This window comes from Rhea pennata, chromosome 2, assembly GCF_028389875.1.
Source record: "Rhea pennata isolate bPtePen1 chromosome 2, bPtePen1.pri, whole genome shotgun sequence".
Taxonomy (NCBI): domain Eukaryota; kingdom Metazoa; phylum Chordata; class Aves; order Rheiformes; family Rheidae; genus Rhea; species Rhea pennata.
In genome coordinates, this window is record NC_084664.1 from 136,129,374 (window position 1) to 136,154,994 (window position 25,621).

Genomic DNA, 25,621 nt, shown 5'->3' on the forward strand with positions numbered 1-25,621 from the left:
CTAAGATAAAGACTTTTGCCTTGAAAAGTAAGCTATGTTTAGATAGAATTTTTCTTCTATTATAGAAGAGGGTGTGCAAACAGATGCCCAGGCTATCTAACCATAATCCTAAGAATAATAGTACCGACTACATTGCTGCACACTCTGCAACCCAGAACAGCTCAAACTCCCAGGGAACTCCCAGGTGGATGATGCTGTAGCTCTATCTAGGAGTTAATGACATTTAATATTACTTTGATACATACATATCACTGCTTAAGTTTTATCCATTGATAAATAAATGATTTGTGATCCCTCAGTAATTAATCAAAACAATTTTTGAACCAAAATCTGAACTTAGAAGAAAGCTCCTATCTGGGTTCTGGGGGAGTTTTTGTTTGTTTGTTTGTTTTTTACTTGCTATCACTATAATTGATGTCTAGAGTTAAAAGAATAACCTGAGCATAACCTCTTACTAAGTCATCTTAAATAACCAGGCCAGTGGCCTTTGGTTCACAAAGGACTTAAGCACTTAAATACAACTGTAAATGAAACTGAGGTAACTAACACATTTCATAAGAAGTCTACCCAGCTGTTTAGGAAATCCAGCATTTTTAGGGTTGGAATTCATTTCACCAAACTGAAACTGTCTAAAATTTAGTTATTGACTTCGTAATGATCATTTTAGCCTATCTTTGCAATCGTCGGAGAAAGATAAGCACCTCTAGAATATAATTTTATATCGGACAACTGTCTGGGACTTCTACTTTGCAGTATGAGTTATCAGCACCAAAATCATCTGGCTAGTTAACTGTGTAGCAAACTAAGCCAACAAACATTGCACTTCCTTCTTAGTCAGCTTTTAAAACCGAAGCAGATATGAACCACAGATTAAAGATCTAAGGGCCCTTATGGGAAATGTTAGTTAAATTCCCTCTTCGACCTCAGATGTTTCAAGCCTAGAGGACAGAATAATGGCAATCTTATGGACTGTAAAAACAAAGGTGCCTTTTACACAGCTAACACAGAGGACAGACAGCGTGACTTTAGATTTGTCTGCACTTGTCCGCGTAGACATGTTCCCACAGTGCAGGAGCATGTGCTGACCAGCAGGTTAAGTGCGAGGCTCAGACGTAGGTGCAGTCCCCTCCTATTGAAGCTGGGAGAAGTGGAAACCCACTGAAGAGAGGACTCAGAATAGGAAATCCTGGGTTTAGGATTGTGATCCCTGTTCATTCATTTTATTCAATGACCCTTTCAGTCAAAATTAAGAATCACTCCCCCGAGGAAAGATCAGAATTCAGGATTCCTTTCTGCCAGCCAAGTGGAATAAACAGGGCTGCTGAGAGAGACATTTTAGCCTACAGAGAGAGACAAAAGTGAGGTGGGAATTCAGAGGCATCCCTCTTTGGTATTTTCCAAAGGGAAGCTTTGATGCGTCCCCCCATTCATCATGTTGAATCTTTTAAATCCTGTTCAGAGACTCCTGTTTCTCTCGATTTAATGGTTAAAGAACTTAGACCTTTACTCATGTTTATGAATTCCAGGTCCTTGAGATTTATGCCCAAATCTTCAATACAGTGACACTTGAAATTGCAGTGATGAAGTGGGATCTTAACTCATTAAAATGCTTAAGACCATGAACATCCAGGTGATTTGAGATGATATTCTTCATCTCTTATGATGGCTGTTAATATTTGCTAGGAGCTAATAAAATTTTGTTGATTTACACACAAACTATTTCACTTTCAAATATGGGTATGCATTGTAGATATCTTTGCTATTTCACTGCTTTAAGTGAAGGACTGAGTGATCTCTAAAAGCTCTAAATGAAAAATTTTAGAGAAAGAAATAGGTGAAATTTGCATGCTGGGAGTCCTACTGATCTCTTACTAGTACCATTAAAAATATATATATTTTCCATTATTTCTGAGGTCAAGTGCTCTAAAAGCAAACATTGAAGCAGAAACCATTTCTTTTACTTTTAATAACACTTAACACACTACTCTCTTATATGGATTAATAATTACCTTTATTTCTTAGTTTTTTAATGTCTCGTTCGTTTTCCATGCTGCAATCTCTATAACTGAGTGTTCCAGTAATATACAATTGTTTTAGAATGTATAATAATTGTCCCAGGTTCATCTGTAAAACTCATCAAACACTGTGCGAACACATCTAAGCTGTATATGTTTGACAGAGAAAGTCCAGGTAATCTAATCACTTCAAAAGAAAAAATTTCTGGTGTAAATTTGAAATGTTTTTTTAGTCTGTGCCATAGATCTTTATGTAACTTTTTTTAGAACTATACCTCCACACAATAATTTGTTTTAGTTTCAAGAGACTGCAGATAATCAAAATGTGTCAGACAGTAGGAATGGTGAAAAGCAAAACAAGCTTAAGAGAGTTCTTTCTCATCGCCTGTTTGTAAAGATCCCAAGCTGCCAGTGCTACAATATCATATGGAAAAAATGCTGAGGGAATTTCTAACATTCATACTAGATAAGAGGTACCAGTCACATTTTTTTTTAATATGCCTTTTTCCTTAAGTACATGGAAAACTGCTATTCTCTAAATGAATGTTATCTGTTTGCTGCATTCCTCATAGTGGCCTTATAATTTCATAAGAATGGCATCTGTCATCATATTTTCTCAGAAATTCATATATTACACCCATTTACTCCCGTTTGATTTATTTTTGATTTTTTGATTATTCTTAATTTACCTTATATTTTTACCTTTTGATTATTCTTGATTTATTTTTAATGCTATATTTGTTGCTATTTTAATTTCACTGTATGCAGATAATGTAGACTTGTTCTTCTTGCTTATTCTAGCATGACTCTGCTCATCCCTCTTAAACTGGAAATCTGACTAATGTTTCCACTGTTGTCCTTGATCTTCAGAACTTTCCTTCTGAGAGTAAGTGGGAAGACTGGAGAGATAACCCAGAAACTGCTCCTGGCCTTTGACTGGAATGAGCTGCATTTTTTATTTTAACTTCCTTTCCTTTGTCTCCTTCCAGAACAGCCAAGAGGAACTCTACCCTGAATCATTCTAAGATATGGCAATTATGTCTTGCTAATTACTCAGAGTTTAATTTAAAAGTTCAGTCCTACCAATTTGAACCTGAGGGTATGAAAGAACTCAGCTGTGTCTACATTACAATATTCAATATTTAGAGAGAGAAAATACAAAATACAGAATGGTGAAGTGACTTATGACAACAGGCTGTGTGGATTTGTTTAAAGGCGTGCATGAATGATAATATATTTGCTGCCAGCTGGGAGCTAGCGGGCACTTAAGTCCACAGAGGGCAAGACAGTGCTATGTAGACTTGCTTCCTCAAGGTAGGCTAGTGTTGACCCAGATGACTTGAAGGAAAGTTCAGAAAGAGCAGAACTAACCCCGTCAGGTGGAATTTTGATGTTGCAGTACTCTGCAGTATTTTTTCCCGAACTCTCCATTGGTGAAGCTGATTCAGGGAGGAAGGTCCACAGCAAGGGGACTACACCTTGAGCCAAAGGCTCATACGTTGCAGGATGATGAGCCTACCAGATCTGCTTGCTTCATGTTTAGAACTAAGCTAAGCTTTGTCCTTTTAAAATCACTGGAGACCTATCAGACAATTGGTGTTGAGGGAAAGTCAAACATAACTGGCAAGATCTAAATCTGTGCTGAGTGGAATGTTTATAAAATATCAGTGAAAGAATATAAGCTTGTAAATAATCCTAATGCCCTACCCCTTTGGGGAAAATATTGCAAAGCAAGTATTGCGCATTTCTTTATTGTTTTCTTACAGTATCTGAATATTTTTTATTGGACTAAGTGGGTTTTATAGTGTTGATTGTTAATAAAATGATCTGGCCAGCAGTGTCTTTCCTGATTTAAGTAAACAGTACTAGCTTTTTAAACTGGCTTTATGAGACTTCTGTGAGCTTTGGTGTTGCTGATATAGTGAGGATGTATGGCAGTATAAAATCACATTGTAGATATCATGTGACAAAGTAATTTTTCTATCAACACAACCTCAGGGAAGTTTATTTTGTTCTGCAAAAAATTAGACACAGCTTGCAAAACGAGGCAAAAGTCCAATGAATGAAGATTGGGATTAATTCCAGGTTTTCTTTTGTATGGAACAAAGAAATGAGCATGAGCAAAACCAGTTCTTACAGTAAACCTGTGCAAAACATAAGCATCCTTTGATAGAGTAACATGGTGATTATGGGCTTATTGGCATTGTAGTTGGACAAAGCATAAAACATTTATGATTTCTATTCCTAGATTGTTCCTTAAGTATTTAAGAATCTTGGTGAACTTTTATTATATGACTTACATTTTGCTTTAGCATTTCTTTGCTATTCGAAGGTATTTGACTGTTCATGGTATTTATATTTATTCCATGTATTTTTTTTTTGTGTGTGTGTGTGTGTGTGTTTGTGTCTACCTGTCTACATATAAAATTTGCTCTAATGATTGAATTAAAATGTATTTAATCATTAGGATCAGATTAAGTGACAAGCAACATTAAAACTAAATGAAGGAATGTGGTGTAACTGCTTTGGAAAGATAGCCCTGACAGTTCTCTTCAAGTTCGTAATGTGTCTTTGTTTTAGCATCTTCATGCTTATCAGCTGATGTCTTCTTTTTTAGAGAGAAATTAATTGAAAATTAGGTGAAGTTTATGTCGATCTGCAAGTATGCTTCTCAGACTCTGTAGAGGTGCAAGTGTTCTTTCTATGCCTTGCCTTCTCAATAGGGCTCCGTAACTCAACATCTTTCTCCTCATTGGGATTCTCAGAAGAGGCTTTTCTGTAACTTGGTTCCACAACAAGTTTAATCAGGTTGATTTCAATTTGTGTCTTCCGTTCAGCCAAAGATGTGTACAAGGCTACAAAATCAGTAGCCAGAACATGATTAAGGAAAGCTGCCATGTGGTGGAAGTAGGTCCCTTATCCTCCTCTGAAAGAACATTTCAAATCCAGAGTTCTATGGGAGAAATGGGTTTTATTAAAATCTCCTCCTCATATCAGAAGAAAATCTGTATCCTAACCACTAATGTCTGGACTAAACTGAGTTAGGGATAGTTCCCTAGTCTTGCTGTGGACACTGATCACTTTGCAGCTAGGTATCCAAGGAAATAAATGGAAGAATGATATTCCAGTAAAGTCATTTGTTTTTTTTTTTTGTTGTTGTTTTTTTTGTTTTTTTTTTTTTGTTCATCCCAAGTCATTGGATGAAATACAACAGCTATATAAGAGGCAAGAACCACAAGTAATGACTCATAACTGCTCCCCTTGTTCACTGTGATTGTGGGAAAAGCCTGGGAGTACTTTTTTTAGGAGAGTACTCCCAGATGTTAATCCCAGAAAGAAAGAGACACCTCTCCTGTCTTGCACATTTAAGCCCTACTTCTGCCCCTTATGAATTTTGCTTTATATATTTAAGAGATATATTATCTGCTCTCCAATAGCCCTAGAAGATTTGGAGCTGATGTCTCTCACCTTTTCTTCAGTGGAGCTTGCTATGCCTCTGGACACTGAATCATGTTCTTGGTTGCTGGCCCTATAGCATTCGTACCTGCAGAGCTTCAGTGAGACAGGTGCTGGATGTTACTTCCACTCTTTTCTTGCCTCAGTGGTTAGGGCTTCCTCCTGGGCCATCATCATTATGGTTTCTGCTCTTTCAAGTAGAGACAGAGATCCTGTCTCATCCTTCCTGAATATGAGCTATTATGGAAAAGAATACCTTCCCCTTCCAGCAATGTTTTAAGAAAAAATAGGAATGAGCATGGTCAGATATCTGATTTAGATAGCTACAAGAAGGAAGCAGTTTTCTGGCTGTATGTCAGTCTCCCAGTGATACCTGTCTCTCAGACAGAGAGCAAAGACAAAAGAAAACTTTGTGTGCACCGTTCTTTTCAGCATTTCCCTGTGCATGTGCCTGTTATTATGAATATAGGTCAGATGTGCCCAGCTTTCTCGTTGTTCCCTGGTGGAACAGAGGTGCCTCAGTAGCATCCTTGCAGCCTGTGTGCTTAGCCTGGGGCATTGCCGCACTGAGCATCACATAACTTGTATTACGTGTTGGATCTGGGCTCAGGTTCCTAGCTCATGATTGTGGTTCCAGCTAGTTGACAAGGCTCCTTAAGCAAAGGGATATTTAGCATTGCAAATTGTGAAGACTTTTGTGGCTTGAGCTCTAAGTTGTTCTCCATTCATCATTCATGGACAGCTTTGGCAAAGGAAGGAACTGAACTGGGTTGCTGGCTTGGGCTGTAACTGGTGGAATTAAAAATTCTGAAACCGTTTGAAAATACTCTTTAGAGACCAGAGATTAATAATACAGCTGCCATTAACTGGAAGTGAGATTTCTGTGCCACAATAAAAAGACCAGCTACTCAAGTACTCAGTTATTCTATGAGTGTTTTCCAGATCTGCAGGCACCTCTCCTTATTCTCTTCTCTGTCTCTGACTCCCTCCACTCTATCACATTTTCCAGGGCAAACTGCTTGTACTCAGTTCTGTTCTGGGGCAGGGACTATATCCTAAAGTAAATATGTTGAAACATCCTGAATTTCCTCATCCTACACCTGAAACAACAAGGAGGATGAGCCAAAACCCAAGACATTTCTGAGGTTTATGTGTGTACATCATGGAAGGCAAATTTTGTCTGGAAAGAGACCTGAGTCTTTTGTTGTTCCTTTTGGTGACATTGATTGTTTTCTCTTGCTGTTTCAGGCTTTATTTAAAAGGTCACAGTGGAACTGCTGGAAAACAGAGTAGCCTGATCTTACATGGTGCCGAATTCAGTACTAAAGATGCTGACAATGACAACTGCATGTGTAAATGTGCACTCATGCTAACTGGAGGTGAGTACAACCCTGAAAATATGTGATATGTTGGCAAGAACCTCTTCTGTTTTCCTAAAGCAACTGTGGGTGAAGCTGTACTCATGATGCACAAGGACTGTGTGAAAGTCCTTCTTCTACTCTTTTTTTTTTTTTACGTATATTGTGGTACTGCCAGTACTCCAAGATTCAGATCAGTAAGGGAGGGATTATTCATAGATGCCTTTCTACACTAAAGCTTTCACAATTCAATTTCAAAACAAACTGACAATGTCAAGTGGGAAAGAATAAGTCAGTGTTATTGTTGAAGTAAGAATGGCAAAGAGGAGAGTAAAAACTAAGAGATTAAGGAAGGGGAAAGAACCTTGATAGAAGTGAGAGAGAAATCAGCTGGAAAAAGAAGAAAGGATGGGCAGGGAAATAGGTAAAGATTAAAAGCAATCCCAAAATTCTGAGGCCTATCAGAACCTGATTTTTTACTGTATTATCTATTTCACCTAGGAGGATTATTGAAATAATTACGATGATTCAGCCATCTGTCTTCTACAAGCACAACTGTAATAAAATTAGCTAGTGTAATGGCTACTTCCCTCACCTATGAAAGACTAGAGTTGCAACTCCCCTGTTCAGATTGCGACACCTAGCTATTCTGGAACATCTAAAGCAATATCCTTGCCTAGCAGAGATGAATTGCAGAAGGAGAGAGAAGGGAGTCAGAAGAGATGAGGAACAGAGAAGTAAGTTATACTGGGACAGTTTAAAGCACAAAATCAAGCTTACTGCCAGCAAGTGAAGTGTATGTGACTGATACTTGTTGCCCCCATCGTGAAGGACAAATATCCAAGAGCATCTCTCCATACAGACACCTAAACCTCTATGTCTTCTCTTAGACATGGTGCTTATACTGAGTTCCCAGCTGGGCAACTTCATATCCATCTCTACAGCACACCATATTAAACCAGAAAAACTTGCACTGTAGCTCTGTGGTTCATGAACTGAATGAGCAAGGAAGGTCCTTTACTCCTCATCTGATCTTCTCAGGATCTCCCTCAGTGATTTCTAACTTTCCTGGAAAAAATCCTGCAGCATATAAATTATTCAGTATTTGGGATCAGACTGTTAAACTGATATTACTTGTGGTTACTGGCACTCTGGTTGGATCGAGCTCAGACCACATTCAGGCGTATATGAGTCTCTAAGGCTGCTGACACAAGATGGGTTCCCATCACTGGGAATTTGTATCAAATGTCCAACCTATATTCTCATTCTCCTTTTGCTGATTGAAAACTATTCAGTTGGGAGGAGTATTTAAGGAGCCAATTTCTCAACTATCCTTACTTCCTTTAGTGATATCTTATTAAAAGTCGACACGGAAAACTTCTTCCAACAGACAGGTGATCAGAAAATACCTTCCCATTTCTGTACAAAAGAAGCAAACTAAGTAATTCTGGATCAGAGATCTTCTGATCCAGAGATAATGGATCAGAAGTAATAGTTGATTTTAACTAACATTAAGTAAAAATCTAACTCCATTAGAGACCATGCTAAATTAATACGTGTTACTTCCAGGTTAGGTAAGGGTCTGTCAAGAGAAACTCCTAAATGTGAGTTGCCTCTGAGCTGACATGCAGAACTACTCATGACCTGTTCCCAGACAGCTAATTCTGGGAGCTGGAGGGTTTTGTTTATTTGCCGGTCCTGACTTGCATGGCAGGTCAATTGCCCTGCTGAGGTCAGCCTGCTGTCGAACAACCATTCCACAAGGCTCGCATACATTTCCCTGCAGCAGCCCTGTAAATCAACAGAAAAATCACATTTTGGAATATACTGGTAATGAATGAAGAGAATAAGGAGGAAGGGGTGAATTACCAAAGGATGAGCAGATCACGAATCACTGACAGGAGATACAATTAGTTTTGGGGTAGAGATGACTGAAGCAGCTGTACAACACTGAATAACTTATCGGTCTTCAAAAAGAGAAAGACGTTCATCACACAACTTCTTTAAAAAATTTGGATAGCTCTCCCTGCTAGAATTCTCCCCAAACACTCCACTATACTTTGCTCCTTGAAACAGACTTTCTCATTCCTTGAGAAGCATCAGAAATTTAATTAAATGCCAAAACATTTATTCAGTAAGTGGATTTAAGTTTTGTGTCACAGAAGAAGACCGATTAAGAAAAGTGGCAGTGATAACAGGTTCTGGAAAACCCCTCTTCTTTTCCAAAAGATATGTACATAACTGGACAGACTATCATCAGACTCTCTGTTAGTTTTGGCAGCATCACAGACAGCACTTTAATGAAGAATGATATGAAATCTACATTCAGGTTTCTAGCTATCTTGACAGTTTGGGTGATCCTGTTATCTCTATGAGGTGAACTGAATATATTTATGTCAGGAATAAAGGCTGAGATAAGCTGAAGCACAAGACTGTGATATGGTTATAGTCAAGGCTGAAAATAAAAATGTAAGGAAAACACATATTTCTTTCCATGATCTTATAAGCTGTCTCTTTTTTTTTCGGTCTATATCAAAACTATTATTCTTTCACCTCCTTCTTTCTCTCCTCCCTCTTCCCCAGAATAAAATATATAGAGAGAGATAATATATGATATATAGAGATATATAATTCTATGTGAAAATATTTACAGTAGCATCAACAGAACATTTTTTTTCCATGATTCTTGTTCTCTTAAGAACCATGCTGTGTTACATGACTCTATCTTAAGAGTGATTTCAGAGAATGGCTTTCAAAAGTACATGCATGAGCTGAATTCCTAGCCCCTGTTAACTTTATATGATAGGTGAATGTTTTAATAGCCTCTTGTGCCTTGGAAAATTTCATTTCAGTGACCTTGGTTTACTTTAAAGGAAGACAAAGCACATTTATTTAAATCATTTCCTCATTTAAACTTAACATTTTTCAAAAAGTTAAGTTGCTGTCAGAGACTGATGCAATACCCCATGCCGGTCCACCGAACAAAGTTTGTAAACCATTATCATTCCAAACATTATTCTAGAAGAGTGCTCCAGTAAGCTACATACAGTCTTTTGCAAGACAGTACAGAAAATATAACAAATTGCCATCAGAAAGAAGCATGGAGTAGAAGATATTTGAGGTGCTTTGGACAGATTTCCAGTAGAAGAGCACTTCTTCTCTGGAGCAGATCCTTGGGCACAAGACCAAGTTAGAGCAGACTGCCAAGATGCCACCTGTCAGCTGAGCTCCAGTAGTTTGTGCAGTCATCTACAACTATTGCAAAGTGATTCACTGTAACTTGGCCATAGTGAAAGAGTCTTAAGGCAATTTGCTTTGTCTTGTATTTGCTACAGGCTAGGATGTTTAAACGAGCTGTTACCTTCCTCAGGCGATATGTAGGAACTTTGCAAAACTTCTGATCTCTGAAATAGCTCAACGAAGTGACCGGGAGACTTCCTAGTTAGGATTGAAACAGGATAGAATTATTGAAATAAGTTTTTTTATTTGATTCAAGCAGCCATATTGGGTCACAGCAGAGATCTATCCAGCTGCAGTCTCCTGTCACTGACAGTGGTCAACAGCAGATGCCTAGGAACAGGTGTAAAAACTATTCAAAAATATGACATCCCTAGAGGATCCTGCTTGGCTCAATCATTTGCATCTCAGGAGCTTCCTGAGCCAGAAAAGATTTCCATACATTTAGTACTCCTCAATGCATTTCTCTTCTACTAATTTAGAGAGTTATCAATGACAGTCCTAAAGAGTGGAGCATATCTTGACTGTTGTTTCACTGCTTTTTTCTCAAAGTGGTGAATTTATGAATCTCTGTCAAGAGCAATATAGAGGATTCTTCTCCTGAGTTAGAGAGAAGTTCCTGGCTGAATATAGAAGTCTGTCTGTACATTATTGAATCAGAAAAAAGATAGTTCCTCTTATATCTTGTTTGAAACAAAAAAAAAAAAAAAAAAAAAAAAAAAAATGAAAATAGCAACCTCAGTGCACTTAAAAGAAACTAACCTGAACCCCTGGATAGATATCCATTTGTATATGGAAGTACCAATTTTTAGGTTTTATGCATTTTTGCTTTCATAAAGATCTTATATATAAGACACTACTCATGGAGTATCATTTATATTGTCTATCATTTTGTAGATAGAAAAATATGACCACCATGTAGATAAGAAGTGATTGGTATATAATTCGATTTATCATAGAAGCATTAGAAATATTTCATTAGACATATGATTCCTAAGTATTTTAACAAAATCATCACAGTGATGATTATATAATTAAGCCATGTTTATAAGACTCAAGTATGAATAATAGTAATAAATTATCAGGAGAACATTACGCCATGACTAATTTATCAGTCTATTAATACATTTACAAGAGTCAGAGCATGGTCACCAGTGTGCAAGTTCCATGTTATTTTTCACACTTGATTTATTATTTTTATAAAAAGGACTGTGTTATCTAGTTGATATGGAAAGCTAATGCCTTCTCATTTTATATCTTGACAGCTAAATTCTGATTTAATCTTTAGAATATAAACTGCTAAGTGATAGTCTGGTCAATCCGATACTCAATGAGTCATAGAAAATAGGCCTGGAAAAGATCTGCAGAGGTAATTTAGTCCCTCTCTGATAGAGGTTCTCCTCTACCTATTTATTCCTGTCTTTCTGTTCATCTTAAAAATTTCTAATGATAGAGGTTCAGTTTCTCAACACAATCTATTTCCGAGAGTAGCTACACTTAATACAAGAAAGCTTTCCTTGATCTAAATTACCAAATTTGTTCCATCTTGTCCTGTCCTCCATTACTGGAAAAAAATAGATCATTCACTGATTTGAAAATCTGCTCTTTTCAGGAGCTTTTTATGAATTTAAGACTATTGGCATGACCCTTTTGTATTTTGATTTCTGGACTAAGAAACTGTAAATCCTTCCTCTTACTTTTGCTCTTCTGGAGTCTGTCCAGTTACTCCACATATTGCTTGAGGTGTCATCCAAAACTGGACCCCATCTTCTAGCTGAGAAGTTATCAGCGCAGAGCCAGATAAAGCCTAAGTATTACCATCTAACTGCTTTAAAGTACATAATGTCAGAAACGTTCATATCTTTCATAAAAAAATTGCTACAAATGATGAAAATAATATTTCAATATTTTTGTGTTAGAAATTATTCTTATTTAACTGCTTTGCCAAATATGTTAAACTTTATGAATAAACCCAGAGGACTAGAAATAGATACTGGCTTTGTATAGGATACATTTGTTCCATAAAGCTGTACAAATCTACTGCTCAAACATACTTTGGATCTTATTGAGCAGATCATATTGATCTTTTTATATCTGGGAACAATCAGAGAACTCAGGAGACAGAAGAGAGACAAATGTATAAAGAAAGACTCTGTCACCAGCCACGCATAATTTAGACAGCATTTCCCTTGGTTTGTGAAAGGCAGCTAAGAGCCTCTCATCAGAGCCTGGTGAAGTAAACCCTCAATGCACTCTAGATTTACAGTGCTGAGCACCAGGTTACTAACAAAAAAATTTACTTATAGTTTGAAATGAGGCTCAACATTTAAATATTTGCCTATATACAGGTACTTGACCTGAATTTATATAACATACCTGAAAGGGACGATTGTTCGCTTTGTCATGTGAAAGCCTTTTCTATGTTGTTGTTTTTGACAATGAAATATCTACCATATAAAAGTTATACTTCTGACTCTAGAAAGCTGTTATAAAAGATAGCCATTTTTTCCTGTATTCCTATTACTTATTTGTTGGACTTCTTTACAAGAATTTGTAGAAATGATCTCACTATACATTCATATTCAGCCAAAGACATAGAAAAAGCAGTTCAATGGAGATGAACTATCTATCTGCTTATATGTGGCTGATGGTGACTGAAGTATTCAAAATGCATTTATTTAATGAAAAGAGTTGACATCAAGTTTAATATTTTTTCAGGGGTAAAAGCAAGAGTAATTAAAGAGTAAAACGTAGGAGTCAACAAAGTGAGGGTGTGTTTTCACCACTTCAGAAAACCAACTGTCTTCAGTGGGGATTCATGTTTGTTTGTATTGCTGAAACTTTGAAACAACTTAGCAATGCATTAGCTAAATTATTTTTTTGTTTGGACAGTATGCTTTATGACCAAAGGATTTTTATTACAAATAGAATTGGTAGCACTACTCATAGTATACAAACAAATTATTAGAGGTGGGCTAACCTCAAAATATCATAAGGTTTCCCTCAGTTCAAATAAGCAACTAACAACTTGGTGATCACAGAAACTTAAAAAAACTACCTGTGTTTCTGAGTAAAAACTCTCTTACTCTTCTCATGAAAGCCTCCTCTTTATTGCCTCCCTAACCATTTCCAAAAAATTGCTTCTTCTATTATTTCTCCTAATGTCTGCTCTTCATGATTCAAAGATGCCCTGGAAATCATTGCCAAAAGTTATGACTGAGGCTAAAAGCTTACTGTTGTTCAGAAAGAATTGGATGATTATGTGGGAAAGCCACTACCTTGTAGTAAAAAACAAGCAAGATTCTTCAAGGGAAGAAAATCCTGTGAGCTTCAGGGAATAAACCAGCCTTTAGCTACTGGGAGTCCTTCATCTCGTCAGACTGTCCCACAGCTCTGGAGTTTCTTTATCTGATGTTTCTGGTGCTGGCCTCAGTCATAGGTATCCTCTGCTACAGGAGACCTCAGTCCTAGACCTACCCATTTCCTCACAGAAAACCATTGTTTCTATTCCTCTTTATCCCAAACATCCAAAGAGTCTTAAAAATCCTGTTTGTGGAAAAATATTTCCTTTGTATCCATTCAGAGATGTTGACTTTGGTGTTAAGAATGCACCAGGCAGTCTTGTGACAATCTGAGGCCTTTGAGTGAATGAAGAGCTTTTCAAGGATTGCAGGCGAGACTGGAGAAAAAGCATCACATTAAAAAAAAAAAAAAAAAAAAGAAAAAAAAAGAAAGAAAGAAAGAAAAAAGAGAGAAAGGAAACCTAACATCATAATGCAATAAGAGAAAACAGCTTTAAGAAATCATACATTTTTACTAACAAGAAATATATAGTATATTAAAAGATGCTCAATAAAACATATTTTAAAAGAAGGAATCTTTGGTGAGGGATTTGAGTAGTTCCTCACAAAAGATTTAAAAAATTTCATTGCAGTTTTTTGACTTATTCCACTAATATAGATTTTACAGGGCACTGCTGAAAACATTCTCCCTGAAAAGCCCCATTACACATCTATTGCTGTTCCTTTAAGATGAAATGGTAACTAGTGCAGCTTTCCATGTCTTCATCCCGACACCATAAACAGAACCCAGCTGCATCTCTGTTCCAGCTTTGAAAAATGAGGATTAGATTTTCTCTGTTTAACTTTGTCTTAAGTTTCTACAAGATTATACTCTGGTTACAGTAAAACATCAGCTGTACAGCTTTCTCTTTCTTTGGTTATTACCCCCTTAGGTATAACAGTGTAATCAAAAAGAGGTCAATTGTATCAAAATAGAATTTTGCCAGAATTTATCTGGCATAAATCCTTCCCTCAAGATTTCATTATGAAGTGCTACTTCTGAAAAAAGCCCACTAAGTATTATCCAAAATCTAAGAAATTACTTTACAAGACAAAAAAACATGAATTACATAGGTCTGAATGCAAAGGACAGAGTAAGCACCAGATCTGTACGCTAATCACCATCAAGGCAGATCCAGAAGTTTAAAATACCCTCACAGTGTAGATAAATTCGTTGTAGATAAATACAAAACTGACCCCAGAATTTGATGAAACTGGAGGGTTCATCAAGGTGCTGCACACTATCTAGGTGAAGCCTCTCACAGTTTAATTCCATATCTACAGGTCAGCCTGGAAAATGCACTGAAAGCTAAAATTCTTCATTTCAGTCTACTGAAGTCTAAGGAGTTCAGTAGCCACTCACTGTAAGATTGTGCTTGAAAAAGATTTGCCGGGGATCCTGTGCAGGTTACAATGCTGTGATATGCAGTCTGAAATCACTCTTTTAAAGAAAGAGTGCAAAAAGAAAAAAGCTACCATTGATCTTCATAACTTTATTTCCCTTCAGTTATGAAAGCATTGAGACAGTGTTCACTACAAATGTATTATGCAGAAAGATTCATAAGACCTGCACTAAAGGTTCACAAAGCCTGTATCTCTTACAAGGAAGAAAAAACTGCAGCAATCTTTCTGACAAATAGAACCTGTAGCCACCAAGGCTCGTATATTTTTGTCATTGGGAAATAGCATTTTTCAGTCTGGGGATTCATTCCATCTTCCTCAGTCTGAACCAAGCACTTTCTGTTATGCCACGTAGATGTCCTGTAAGGTCTTGCAGAGTAAAATTCTATTCCCATCAAGATATACCACAACACTCCCACTAACTTCAGTGGAGTCAGCATGTCACCTAGTTTATCTTAGTCAGTTTTTGTTCTGTAATCTCAGTGTTGCCAAATTTCAGGTTATTTGGAGTTTTCCTTAAAACTATAACTCTCATGACAATCTAAAATTCACATTAAAAAAAAATTTCATATCCTTTTTTTTGCTGTTGTTGTTGTTGTTCCCGATAGCTTCATGATTTTAGTAGGCCTGAGAGTACATCTGCACTACAAAAGTGACCCAAATAGAGCCCAGGACTCTGCCATTTTGACTAACACAAGTAGCACAAGTGAGAATTGCTGAGCATATATACAGCCTGCATCATAGTTAACCACTTAAGGGTCCTTTTATTATTGGAGATCTTGGGGATGCAATCAAGAGGGTTTATTGACTAATCTCATCCTAAAGCAGTTATCCAAAATAGATCTGAAGAATCACGTGCTTTTTTCACCATAGGCTTCATTTTCTTCATTAGTTAGAAACAGAACATAGGATGATATACATATCTTCACTGTAGAAGTCTAAAGTAAGGTGAGATGACTTTCTTTATGTACAGTTTGCAACTGCAGCTGTGCTTATAGAAAGTCTGAATTTTCTTCATTCATTCACACAAGTGGTAGCAAAACCTCTATCATTGTTGGTAATATCCACAAGTACTTGATAAATATTTCTGTCTTATTTCCAGCTCTCTTTAAAAAAAGGTGAGGTTCTACATGCATTTTCTTTGGCATAAAAATCAGCTTGAAAAGTTCCTAAGATGCTGCTCTTCTCTTTATCCTAGCTTCTCAGTTTACTGATCCTTCAGTTATGCCAGCAGAACTGTTCATGGAGCCATGCTGTAAACTAGTTTGCTGGTTTATCCTCAAAAACTAATTTTTTTTGATCTGTGTCACCCTACTTTTCAGAATAATCTTATAATGCAGTTGGGGGAGCAGAAAGCCAGAAACATGAAAATCTGAGGAAGAAATTTCTTGCCCTGCCTTTCCAATAGAATGAGGTATATGTAAGATTGTACTTGGAGTCAAAGGATCAATCTGATAGCCTTCTGTGATGGAATGACTGGCTGGGTAGATGTGGGGAGAGCAGTGGACATTGTGAACCTTGACTTCAGCAAGGCTTCTGACACTGTCTTCCATAACATCCTCCTAGAGAAGCTCAGGAAGTGTGGGTTAGGTGAGTGGACAGTGAGGTGGACTGAGAAGTGGCAGAAAGGTAGAGTTCAGAGGGTCGTCATCAGTGGCATGGAGTCCAGTTGGAGGCCTGTGGCTAGTGGCATCCCCCACGGCTCACTACTGGGTCCCATCCTGGTCAACTTCTTCATCAGTGACCTGGATGAGGGGACTGAGTGTCTCCTCAGAAAGTTTGCTGATGATACCAAGCTGGGAGGAGTGGCTGACACACCTGAGGGCTGTGCTGCCATTCAGAGAGACCTGGCCAGGCTGGAGAGCTGGGCAGAGAGGAACCTCCTGAGGTTCAACAAGGGCAAGTGCAGAGTCCTGCACCTAGGGAGAAATAACCCTAGGCACCAGGACAAGCTGGGGGCTGACCTGCTGGAGAGCAGCTCTGCAGAGAAGGACCTGGGAGTGCTGGTGGATGGCAGGTTGACCATGAGCCAGCAATGTGCCCTTGTGGCCAAGAAAGCCAATGGTATCCTGGGGTGAATTAAGAAGACTGTTGCCAGCAGGTGGAGGGAGGTGGTCCTGCCCCTCTACTCAGCCCTGCTGAGGCCTCATCTCGAGTCCTGTGTCCAGTTCTGGGCTCCCCAGGACAACAGAGACATGGAGCTACTGCAGAGAGTCCAGTGTAGGGCTGTGAGGATGATCAGAGGGCTGGAGCATCTGCCCTATGAGGAACGGCTGTGAGAGCTGGGCCTCTTCAGCCTGGGGAAGAGAAGACTGAGGGGGGATCTTAGCAATGTGTACAAGTACCTGAAGGGAGGGTGTCAAGGGGACGGCGACAAACTCTTTTCAGTTGTCCCATGTGACAGGACAAGAGGCAAGGGGCAGAAATTGAAGCACAGGAAGTTCTGCCTGACCGTGAGGAGGAATTTCTTTGCTATGAGAGTGACGGGGCACTGGAGCAGGTTGCCCAGAAAGGTTGTGGAGTCTCCTTCTCTGGAGATCTTCAAGGGCTGCTTGGATGCAACCCTGTCTAACATGCTCCAGGTGACCCTACTGAGCAGGGGGGTTGGACTAGATGATCTCCAGAGGTCCCTTCCAACCTTACTGATTCTATGATTCTATGATTCTATGACCAATGAATGGATAGCTGCTTCTTGTTGGGAAAGAGTGGGAAAGGTGAGAGGGTAGAAAAGACAGTTGCCAACCTTTTAAGCCTATCTTTGATACCAGTCAGTAAAATTTTTAATGTTCTTTTTTATTTTAATTTTTAATTACTTTCTGTGTTTTCATAGCCCATGATAGTAACATCACTAGTAATTCGCTGCTACCTTTTGACATGTAAATAATTTACCTTCAGACACTTAGTCTTTTTAAACCTTGGATGGGCATTTGCCAATTCTATAAGTGGTAGAGGAGCACTTGCACATATATTTTGCAGAGAAATGAACAAATTTCAATGAAGCTGAAATGTTTGGCACATTTCAAAACCTAGATAAGGAGAGTCAAGGTCTCTTTTTCACATTGAAATGGTAAGAAGGTTAAGGATCGAATTCTAATGTCCTGGGCCAAACTGTGCATGCAATGAATATATCCCCTGGTTCTTGAATGAAGCTGGCAAAAGTGTTGTATAAACACACGCACACACAAGCACCATACTAACTAACCATCAATGTCCCACTGTGTTGTCTTTGTCTTCTCCACTTCTCCTCTCCATTTGCTGAGCCTTGTTCATAAATTTATTGAAAGTCTTAAAGACAGTGACTATTTCCTTGCACACCATTTTGAATACTATTATAATCTAATATTGTAATTGCTATAACAGCTCAAGATAACTGATTGCTATAACATCTCAGTACAACCATATTCATAATCTATGCTTACTCAGAACATCTAATCTGAGACCAAAAATAATCTGAGCAATTGAACAATCACAGTAAAAGAAACAGAAAAATGACAGCAAATAATTTTAAATCATGTTTATGTTTTAAAAAAACAAGTGAAATTATACAAATACATTATGAATGATAGCCTTTATATGATATGTTTACATGAGCTGGGTGAACTGTAAAATACTATCTAAACATGCAAAATAGTGTATTTTTCTATATTGTTTCTTTTCTTGCTTCACATACTGTGTATACAAACAGTAGGAGTTAGGACTTAAATACTTTTCCAAATCTGGAAATATATCGCATATTCACCAGCACACTAGCCACTGAATCCCACAGAAGAGCAAAAAAAAAAAAAAAATAATAAATAAAAATAAAAATATGAAAACAGACCTATATCACACCATGAGTATTTATAGCATCAGGTTGCTAATCAGCTAAATCTGCAAAGCAAAATGAGAAGGCTTAGTTCACTTGCAGTTTGATTTTTTGCTCTTAATCGTTTCAGGCTGGTGGTTTGATGCCTGTGGCCCCTCCAACCTGAACGGGATGTTCTACACGGCTGGGCAGAACCATGGAAAGCTGAATGGCATCAAGTGGCACTATTTCAAAGGCCCCAGCTACTCCTTGAGGTCCACAACGATGATGATTCGGCCTTTAGACTTTTAAAAGCATCCAGCAGTGGCTACAATAATGAAATACAACACGACTGCCTTCTGAAGAACTTCTATAATATTCTGAAGGTAAAAGGTGAAGAGCACCTTGAAAGCAACAAGTAGGACAGACGCAGAGTTGCTTCATTATCACTTCGTAGCCTGCAAGGGGAGGCTTGGTTTAGAGGAAGGTGGCTACAATGATTTTCCAGAGAAGAACAACTGGAGATCTTTGTGATCTGGTTATTCGACTGAATGTAGTGCTTATCGGTGGATGTCTTTTCTTTTTGTGTAAAAGATGCAAAAATATACCAGATTATTCAGCAACAACAGAATTTGAAGAACAGAGGCACATCAACCACAGTCTATCAAGGAGAAAGTTTTCAACAGTGAAATGACATTATACCCACAAAACAGGATTACAGAGATGTCGAGATGTCTCTGTTAAAGCTCATCTTAAATCTTAAATACTGGAGGTGACCACTCCAGACATTGTGTTCCTTAAATGATCTGCATTTAAATAGATGGATGGATTTATCTGAATCTGAGAATCAAATAATCTGTGCTAACCTTATTTTTCATTAAATCCTTTAAAGACATTTTTCTCATAAAAAAACTGAGTGAAATGTATGAAGAATGATAAGGGTAATAAACTGAAATTCTTCAGTTGGTCTGTATAGGTAAATTAGATAATTGGCATAATCCCTGAGCTAGGATTTATAGTGTGATAACAAAAGTAGCTGTGTTTTGGGGGCTTTTTTCCCCTCTGCTTTCATTAAAGGCAGTCTGAATGTCACATAGAAAAATTGATGGAAGGTTTAAAGAATGTGAAATATTATCTTAAAGAAAATATAGGATTTTGTATGGAATATTTCCATCGGAAGTACATCAGTTCATCAGTTTTCCATTCCAGGAAAGCAAACTGTTAGGCTATATAGAAATGGCATAAATGCATATCTTAAGTTGATGGATTCATTTTACAATACCTTTGCATGTGCTCAATTTATCATTAATTATTTTACTTTTTTTATTAAATCTTCATTTCTTCACTATATTATTTCATTTTTGTGAATATCAGACGCATGCCAGTTCTTCACAGTGCTTAGGCTACAACTATAAAGATACTCAACACAACTGTATAAAAAAATAAAGATTTATGAACTGTAAATAGCATGTTTATATCTCCTTTAATGACCATTTAGTTTGTACATGCAGCTCTGACCCTACTGAATACAAATAAATGCAAAATCTCAAAAGGATATAAATATTAAATGAGCTCTAGAAGAGTGCTTACAGGTTTCTACTGTCATAACAAGTAACTCTGTTACATTATGTTACAGTATGTTACATTAAAAAATGCTGCATATGTGTGAGACAAGATGCACAGTTCAGTTATTAGAAAGGATAAAGTGCCTATAATAACAAGCAACAAAATAGTTGGGTGGCCCTTGAGGTTACAGGGAAAACTCTTTCCATTTACAGTCTCTCTTGGTTTAATCATGAGAGTAAAGTTCCTTTGGGAAAGTAGCTTTCACTCACTCATCTTGTGCTTTAGAAAAAAAGGAAAGCTTGACCCTGCTCCCACTGAAATCAAAAGTTACATTCTCATTGATTAAAATGGGACCAAGATCATGCACAAAATCTGAATGTGGTGAGTTTGTTTCCTTGTCTGTCTGTTGATTTGTTTCATTCATTAATCTATTCTTAAAATCGGCAAAGATCTGATTCTATTTTAAAGAATTACAGTACTAGAATAACTGGGTTTTTTCATTACCAGGTTATTTCTATTAAAAACAAGAAAAAAAAAGCTTGTATCTTTTTTAAACATCCCTTCTTAAAGATCACAAAGCACCACAGGGTTCTCTGTTTTTGTTACAACTTGATGTTTGTTTGTTTTTAAGCGAAAAGATCTTTGTTTTTATGTATTTGTATATATTTATATATATATTTGAAATAATCCTGCCTAAGGGTTATTTTGTTGTTTTCTGCTGAATAAACTACCAAACTATTCCGTGCTCAGCAGTTTCTTCACAGAGCTGTGTTGTCTCAGTTTCCAGCAGTTTTTTGATACGGTCTTCATTTCTATGCAAAAACTGTGGTTTGTGTTCTCAAAAGATATATTTTTTTTGCAGGTCTCTGATTTAGGAATGCCATTTTTGCAGATCCTATTGCAAAAGGCAAAACATATTAAAAAGCAACACATGATATTTACTGTTTATTTATCTGGGTTTGAAAAAAAAATGTGGACTTGATTTCCTATCCTTTATAATAAAACATTTTTAAAAGATGCAGACTCCATGGTTTGCTTTGCTTTGAGCATGCCTTTCTGTGACAGATTGACATCATTTAACTAGCCAACATCCCTGTCTCCAAGAAGTTTGGACAATTGCTAGGAAGGGAATCTAACTAGAGTTTGTCTAGAAATCAATATGCTAACCTTTTAAATCCATATTTCAGTCTCTTTTTATTCAATTTTCTTGATTAAAATCATGGGACTATACTTCTCGTTTTAAGCCCAGACGATACAAATCTCTTTTAATCTTTAAAAAAAAGGTTTCTTGAATTCCACTGGCAAAGATACAAACTGGAGGGTGATGCCTGTTTCTCTTGCCTTCATGACTGGTTGTTTTTTAATCAGCCCTTCAACCGTGTTGTCTGGCAGTGGCAAATCTCCATTGATCTCCTTTCTTTTAGCCAGAAATGCCTTTTTCTCCATTTGTACAACTTTTAACACTACAGGGATCAGTTTTAACTTCTCTTTCTAGTCATTCTATCCTCATTTCCTCAGGAACTTTTCCTTACTTTAACTTGTTCATGGCATACATTCAGATCAACCTGGCTTTTTAAAATAGTACAAAAACTATGAGGAAATATAGCTATAAAGGCATGTTTTCCTCTTTAAATTGAACATGCGATGTGTACTAGATGAACTGAAGACTTACAATTCTGGATTTATCTAAAAATTACATATGCTTTGAAAGTTAGTAAAAAAAGAAACACTTTAAAAACAAAAACCTCCTTCAATCTGTCAACAGTAATAGGAAATTCACTGTTTATCCTTCAGAGATAATTTTTTCTTTTATAAAATATGAATACACAGAAATTTGACAATTTGGGAGAAGTGTTTTCCCTTGCAGATTGATCCTTATATTTCAATATTTTCTAAGGCTTTTCAAAATGCATTTCTGGAGATGTAATTTAAAAACACACTTTTCTAAGTGCTTTAGCATTCATCTGTTGAGTAGGTAAGTCATCTACATTTATAGTCATCTGTACAACAGGTTCCCAAGATTGGGGTCCTTAACCTATATGGTTCCAGCCATAATAACAACCTTTTCTCTGCAGAGCTGGAGCTCCGACCACAGCTCTCACATGCCTCGATCTTGTCTGAGATCGGCACAGCACCTGTTTCTCCTGGAAACAACAAAATTGAAACATTAATCACAACAGAACTCAACTCTCTGCTTAATTTACACCCAGGTTGTACTGCCAAAAGTTGTGCCAAAAGGTGTTCCTACCTACTAGCTTTTACGTAAGCTGGATAGTTCAGGGAGCAGGTGGTAACCACCGAATTCAGCTGATGCTGCCAGCGTTGCCTGAACCTGACTGCAGTGTCATACACGTATAGATGTGCGTGTGCGCACACACACACACATGCATACACGTGTGTGTGCCCGAAGAATGCTCGCCACGGTCTGCCTTTCAAGATGATTCTTTCATTTTGAATTTTATTTAGAGGAATCTTAATGTCTGCACAACAAAAATCCAGAAGGCACCAAGAATGAAACAAATAAGTACAAATGCCTACAGAAAGGGACAGGGCAGCGGAGGGAGAGGAAGGGAATTAAGGGACCGAGTGTGGAAAAAGCAGGAAAAGAGAGAAGATAGGGATATGGAGCCTGTGGTGAAGACACATTGACAGAGTTCAAGGGAAGGGAATTAATGGTGAGACATAGCAACTCTGTAGTTTCCTGTGCTACGTCCAAGACACAGTGTAGGAGCTCCCTTCCGCAGCAGGAGTGTCTGAACTTCTCTCTTCCCAGCTCTCCATAGGAGATGATGTTTATTTTTGTGTGCTTTTTGGTTATGTTTTATTTTTAATTTTTATACATTTTTAAGTCAGAAGCTTCAGGGAGCAATTCAGTAAGGATTTCTGAGAAGACATGTTGCTCACGTTTATGTCAAGACAGTTGCATAACAAAGCCTTCAGAGATGCAGTGGTTCATACAGAAAAATACTATTTTGTATTGAGTGAATTTTAAAGACTGGTAATGAAATAGCATGTCCATATAAATCCTGAGAATTTAGAGCACTTATTTTCTCAGTGGCTAAAATTTCTTTTCTGTGGAAACCAGACTTTATTCTCCATAGTGACAGGCTGTAGAGTTTTCTGAATCAGTGAGCTCAGGGAAGGAATAGATGTATACTGTAAATATGAAAAAAAAGAATGCTTGTGCATAAAAGTATGTGATGCCATAGACACCATCTTTGTGTTTGGGTAAAGAAAGTCATAAGCTTCAAAGTGTTAGCATGTATTTTCTTTCTCTTATGTTCCTTACCTTACCCTTACTTTAATAGTGTCCCCTATGCCTCCTTTTAAACTGCCAGTAGTGCTTTCCTCCATCTGTCTGAAAGAATTTGCAGGGAGATAAGTGCCGCCGTCAGCTGAAGACCAAAGGCCTGCAGACATTTGTGTTCACAACAATGCAGCATCACTTATGGGGACAGCTAGGCCAGGTCCTTCCAAAACCCAGGAAGGAACCTTTTCTTGACACTCATTTTCCCTACAAGGATGTGATGGGAGAAACACACAACACACATATGCTTACAGAGAATCCCATTATATCGTTTCTACACAAATAGAAAACCAATGCGTTTCCAGGACTGCTCTCTCATATAGGTGCTAACAAGAGCCCAAAGAGAAAGTTACTCAGGCCAGTAGGAAACAGAGGAAAAAATTCTGAAGCAAGGAAAAGGAAGATTGGAAATTATTGAGAAACTGATAAGAGTAAGACAGAGTTAGGGAAGACTGAGTAAATGGCTGTTATAGGACACACAGGAAGTGTCTCTGACAAAAAGAACTTTGAGAAATTAGAAAGATAAAAGTTCCAGAAAAGAAGGAAAGGGAAGAAAAATCAGTTAGAGGAATCTGTAGAAAAATGAATATCAAAAAACTTGAAATAAAATACAGGAAAAAAAGGCAGAATATTTAATTCTAGATAGTTTAGAAAAAGAAGGAGGAGGGATAGAAAGAAATTGCAGGATACAGAAATGGAGAAGAAAGGAAAAGGAAAGAAAAACATAGAAATATGTACCATTTATCATTTAGATTTTAATACTGAAAGGTACAATGACATTAAAGAAACTTATAGCAGTATGTCTGATGTGAAAAAACTATATTTTTATGCAACCTAACTTCCCTCAGAGTTCAAATAGGTAAGATTTTTGCCAGCTAAGCTTAGAATGTAGTGTGAGATGCAGGTTTACCTGTTTAAGAAACATGAATGATAATTTCTGTACAGAGAACAGATCTTGCAAAGCTATGCGGTGTTCTTACCTGCCTCTGGGATTAAAGTCTTTCTTTCAGATTATGTAATCATTTCTCTAAATTTATTAGAGGAAAATAAATTTAGAGTAATTAATTGTATTAGAGGAAAATAAATCCAATTAATTCTCCAAAGCCTAAAAGGAACAGTACGGACATTTTATTTTATGCTTTTAATTAATATCTACAATGCAATGGATATATATTGACCTCTGGTAAAATTTAAAGCCAAATTTAAAAAGCAGTCTCTTCTTGGAGGAATTTTTGTTAACATGCTCCCTGAGAACTGTTGTTCATGCTTTTAGCATGAGACAAGAATCCATCAGTAGATAAATCAGCTTTGGATAATATTTATTCTTCCACTAAAAGATGTGGATCTCCATCCTTTTTCATTCCTCTCAGGCTCATATTTAGAATCATTGTCTGCTCTCAGGGAAAATACAAATCTCAGACCTGATCTCATTCAGCTGCATTGTTGAAACACTCGTTTATTTTCTTTTTAGTAATGAAGCAGAACTCCTGGATATATATTTTACTTTTCTTCTTTTGAAGCAAACTTTTCATTGATTTTTTTTTTTCATTTAAAGACTTCTGCTTTGGAGTTCATCTTTCATCCACCACAGATAATTATTTAATTCCTCTTTGAAAGCTTCACTCAGTGCTGTTTTCTCTGTTAAACCTTCAGGCAAATTCTTCTCCTGGACTCACGCAGTGGTTCTTGACTCCAGCCTTCTGCTCTCCCTTCATGCACAAACCTCCCACTGCGGAGCAAGCATCTCACTGGCATTCACCACTACCTCTCTTTTTGAAGAGTTTCTTTAATCCCTTCCAGGGAATCTCTCTCCGGTGGAAAATATTAACTCTTTGGTACAGCTTTGGTCCAAATCTGGGGTCCCAAAACCCTGCAGCCTGGCAGCTACCCAACTGTTTCTGACCAAAAGCCACAACAAAGCTATAGGCACATTGGTTTAGGCAATGGGGAGAGCCTCAGGCCCACAGTGGTTGCCTGCTCCCCCTTTCTCCTAGAAAAGCTCCCTGTATAAAGAGCAGGGACAAGCACAGCCAAGGAGCCGAGGAGCCACTGTGATGGTGCTTTCTCACGAAGCAAGACCTCTGCACACCTCGAGGTCATGTGTAATATAAGGCAACCATCATGGAAGTAAGATGCTGGCTTTAAGACTACCAGGT

At 37.5% G+C, this 25,621-nt stretch overlaps 1 protein-coding gene across 1 annotated transcript in view; it reads left to right on the top strand.

The window, feature by feature from the left end:
• ANGPT1 (angiopoietin 1) overlaps nt 1–20,820 on the top strand; it is a 163,460-nt gene extending 142,640 nt beyond the window's left edge. Inside the window, exons 8-9 of the mRNA XM_062568260.1 lie at nt 6,720–6,850; nt 18,744–20,820. Of these exons, the coding sequence (XP_062424244.1) occupies nt 6,720–6,850; nt 18,744–18,904 (292 nt within the window). The 3' untranslated portion in view covers nt 18,905–20,820. The remainder of the gene's footprint in view (nt 1–6,719; nt 6,851–18,743) is intronic.
• The last annotated feature ends 4,801 nt before the right edge of the window (nt 20,821–25,621 follow it).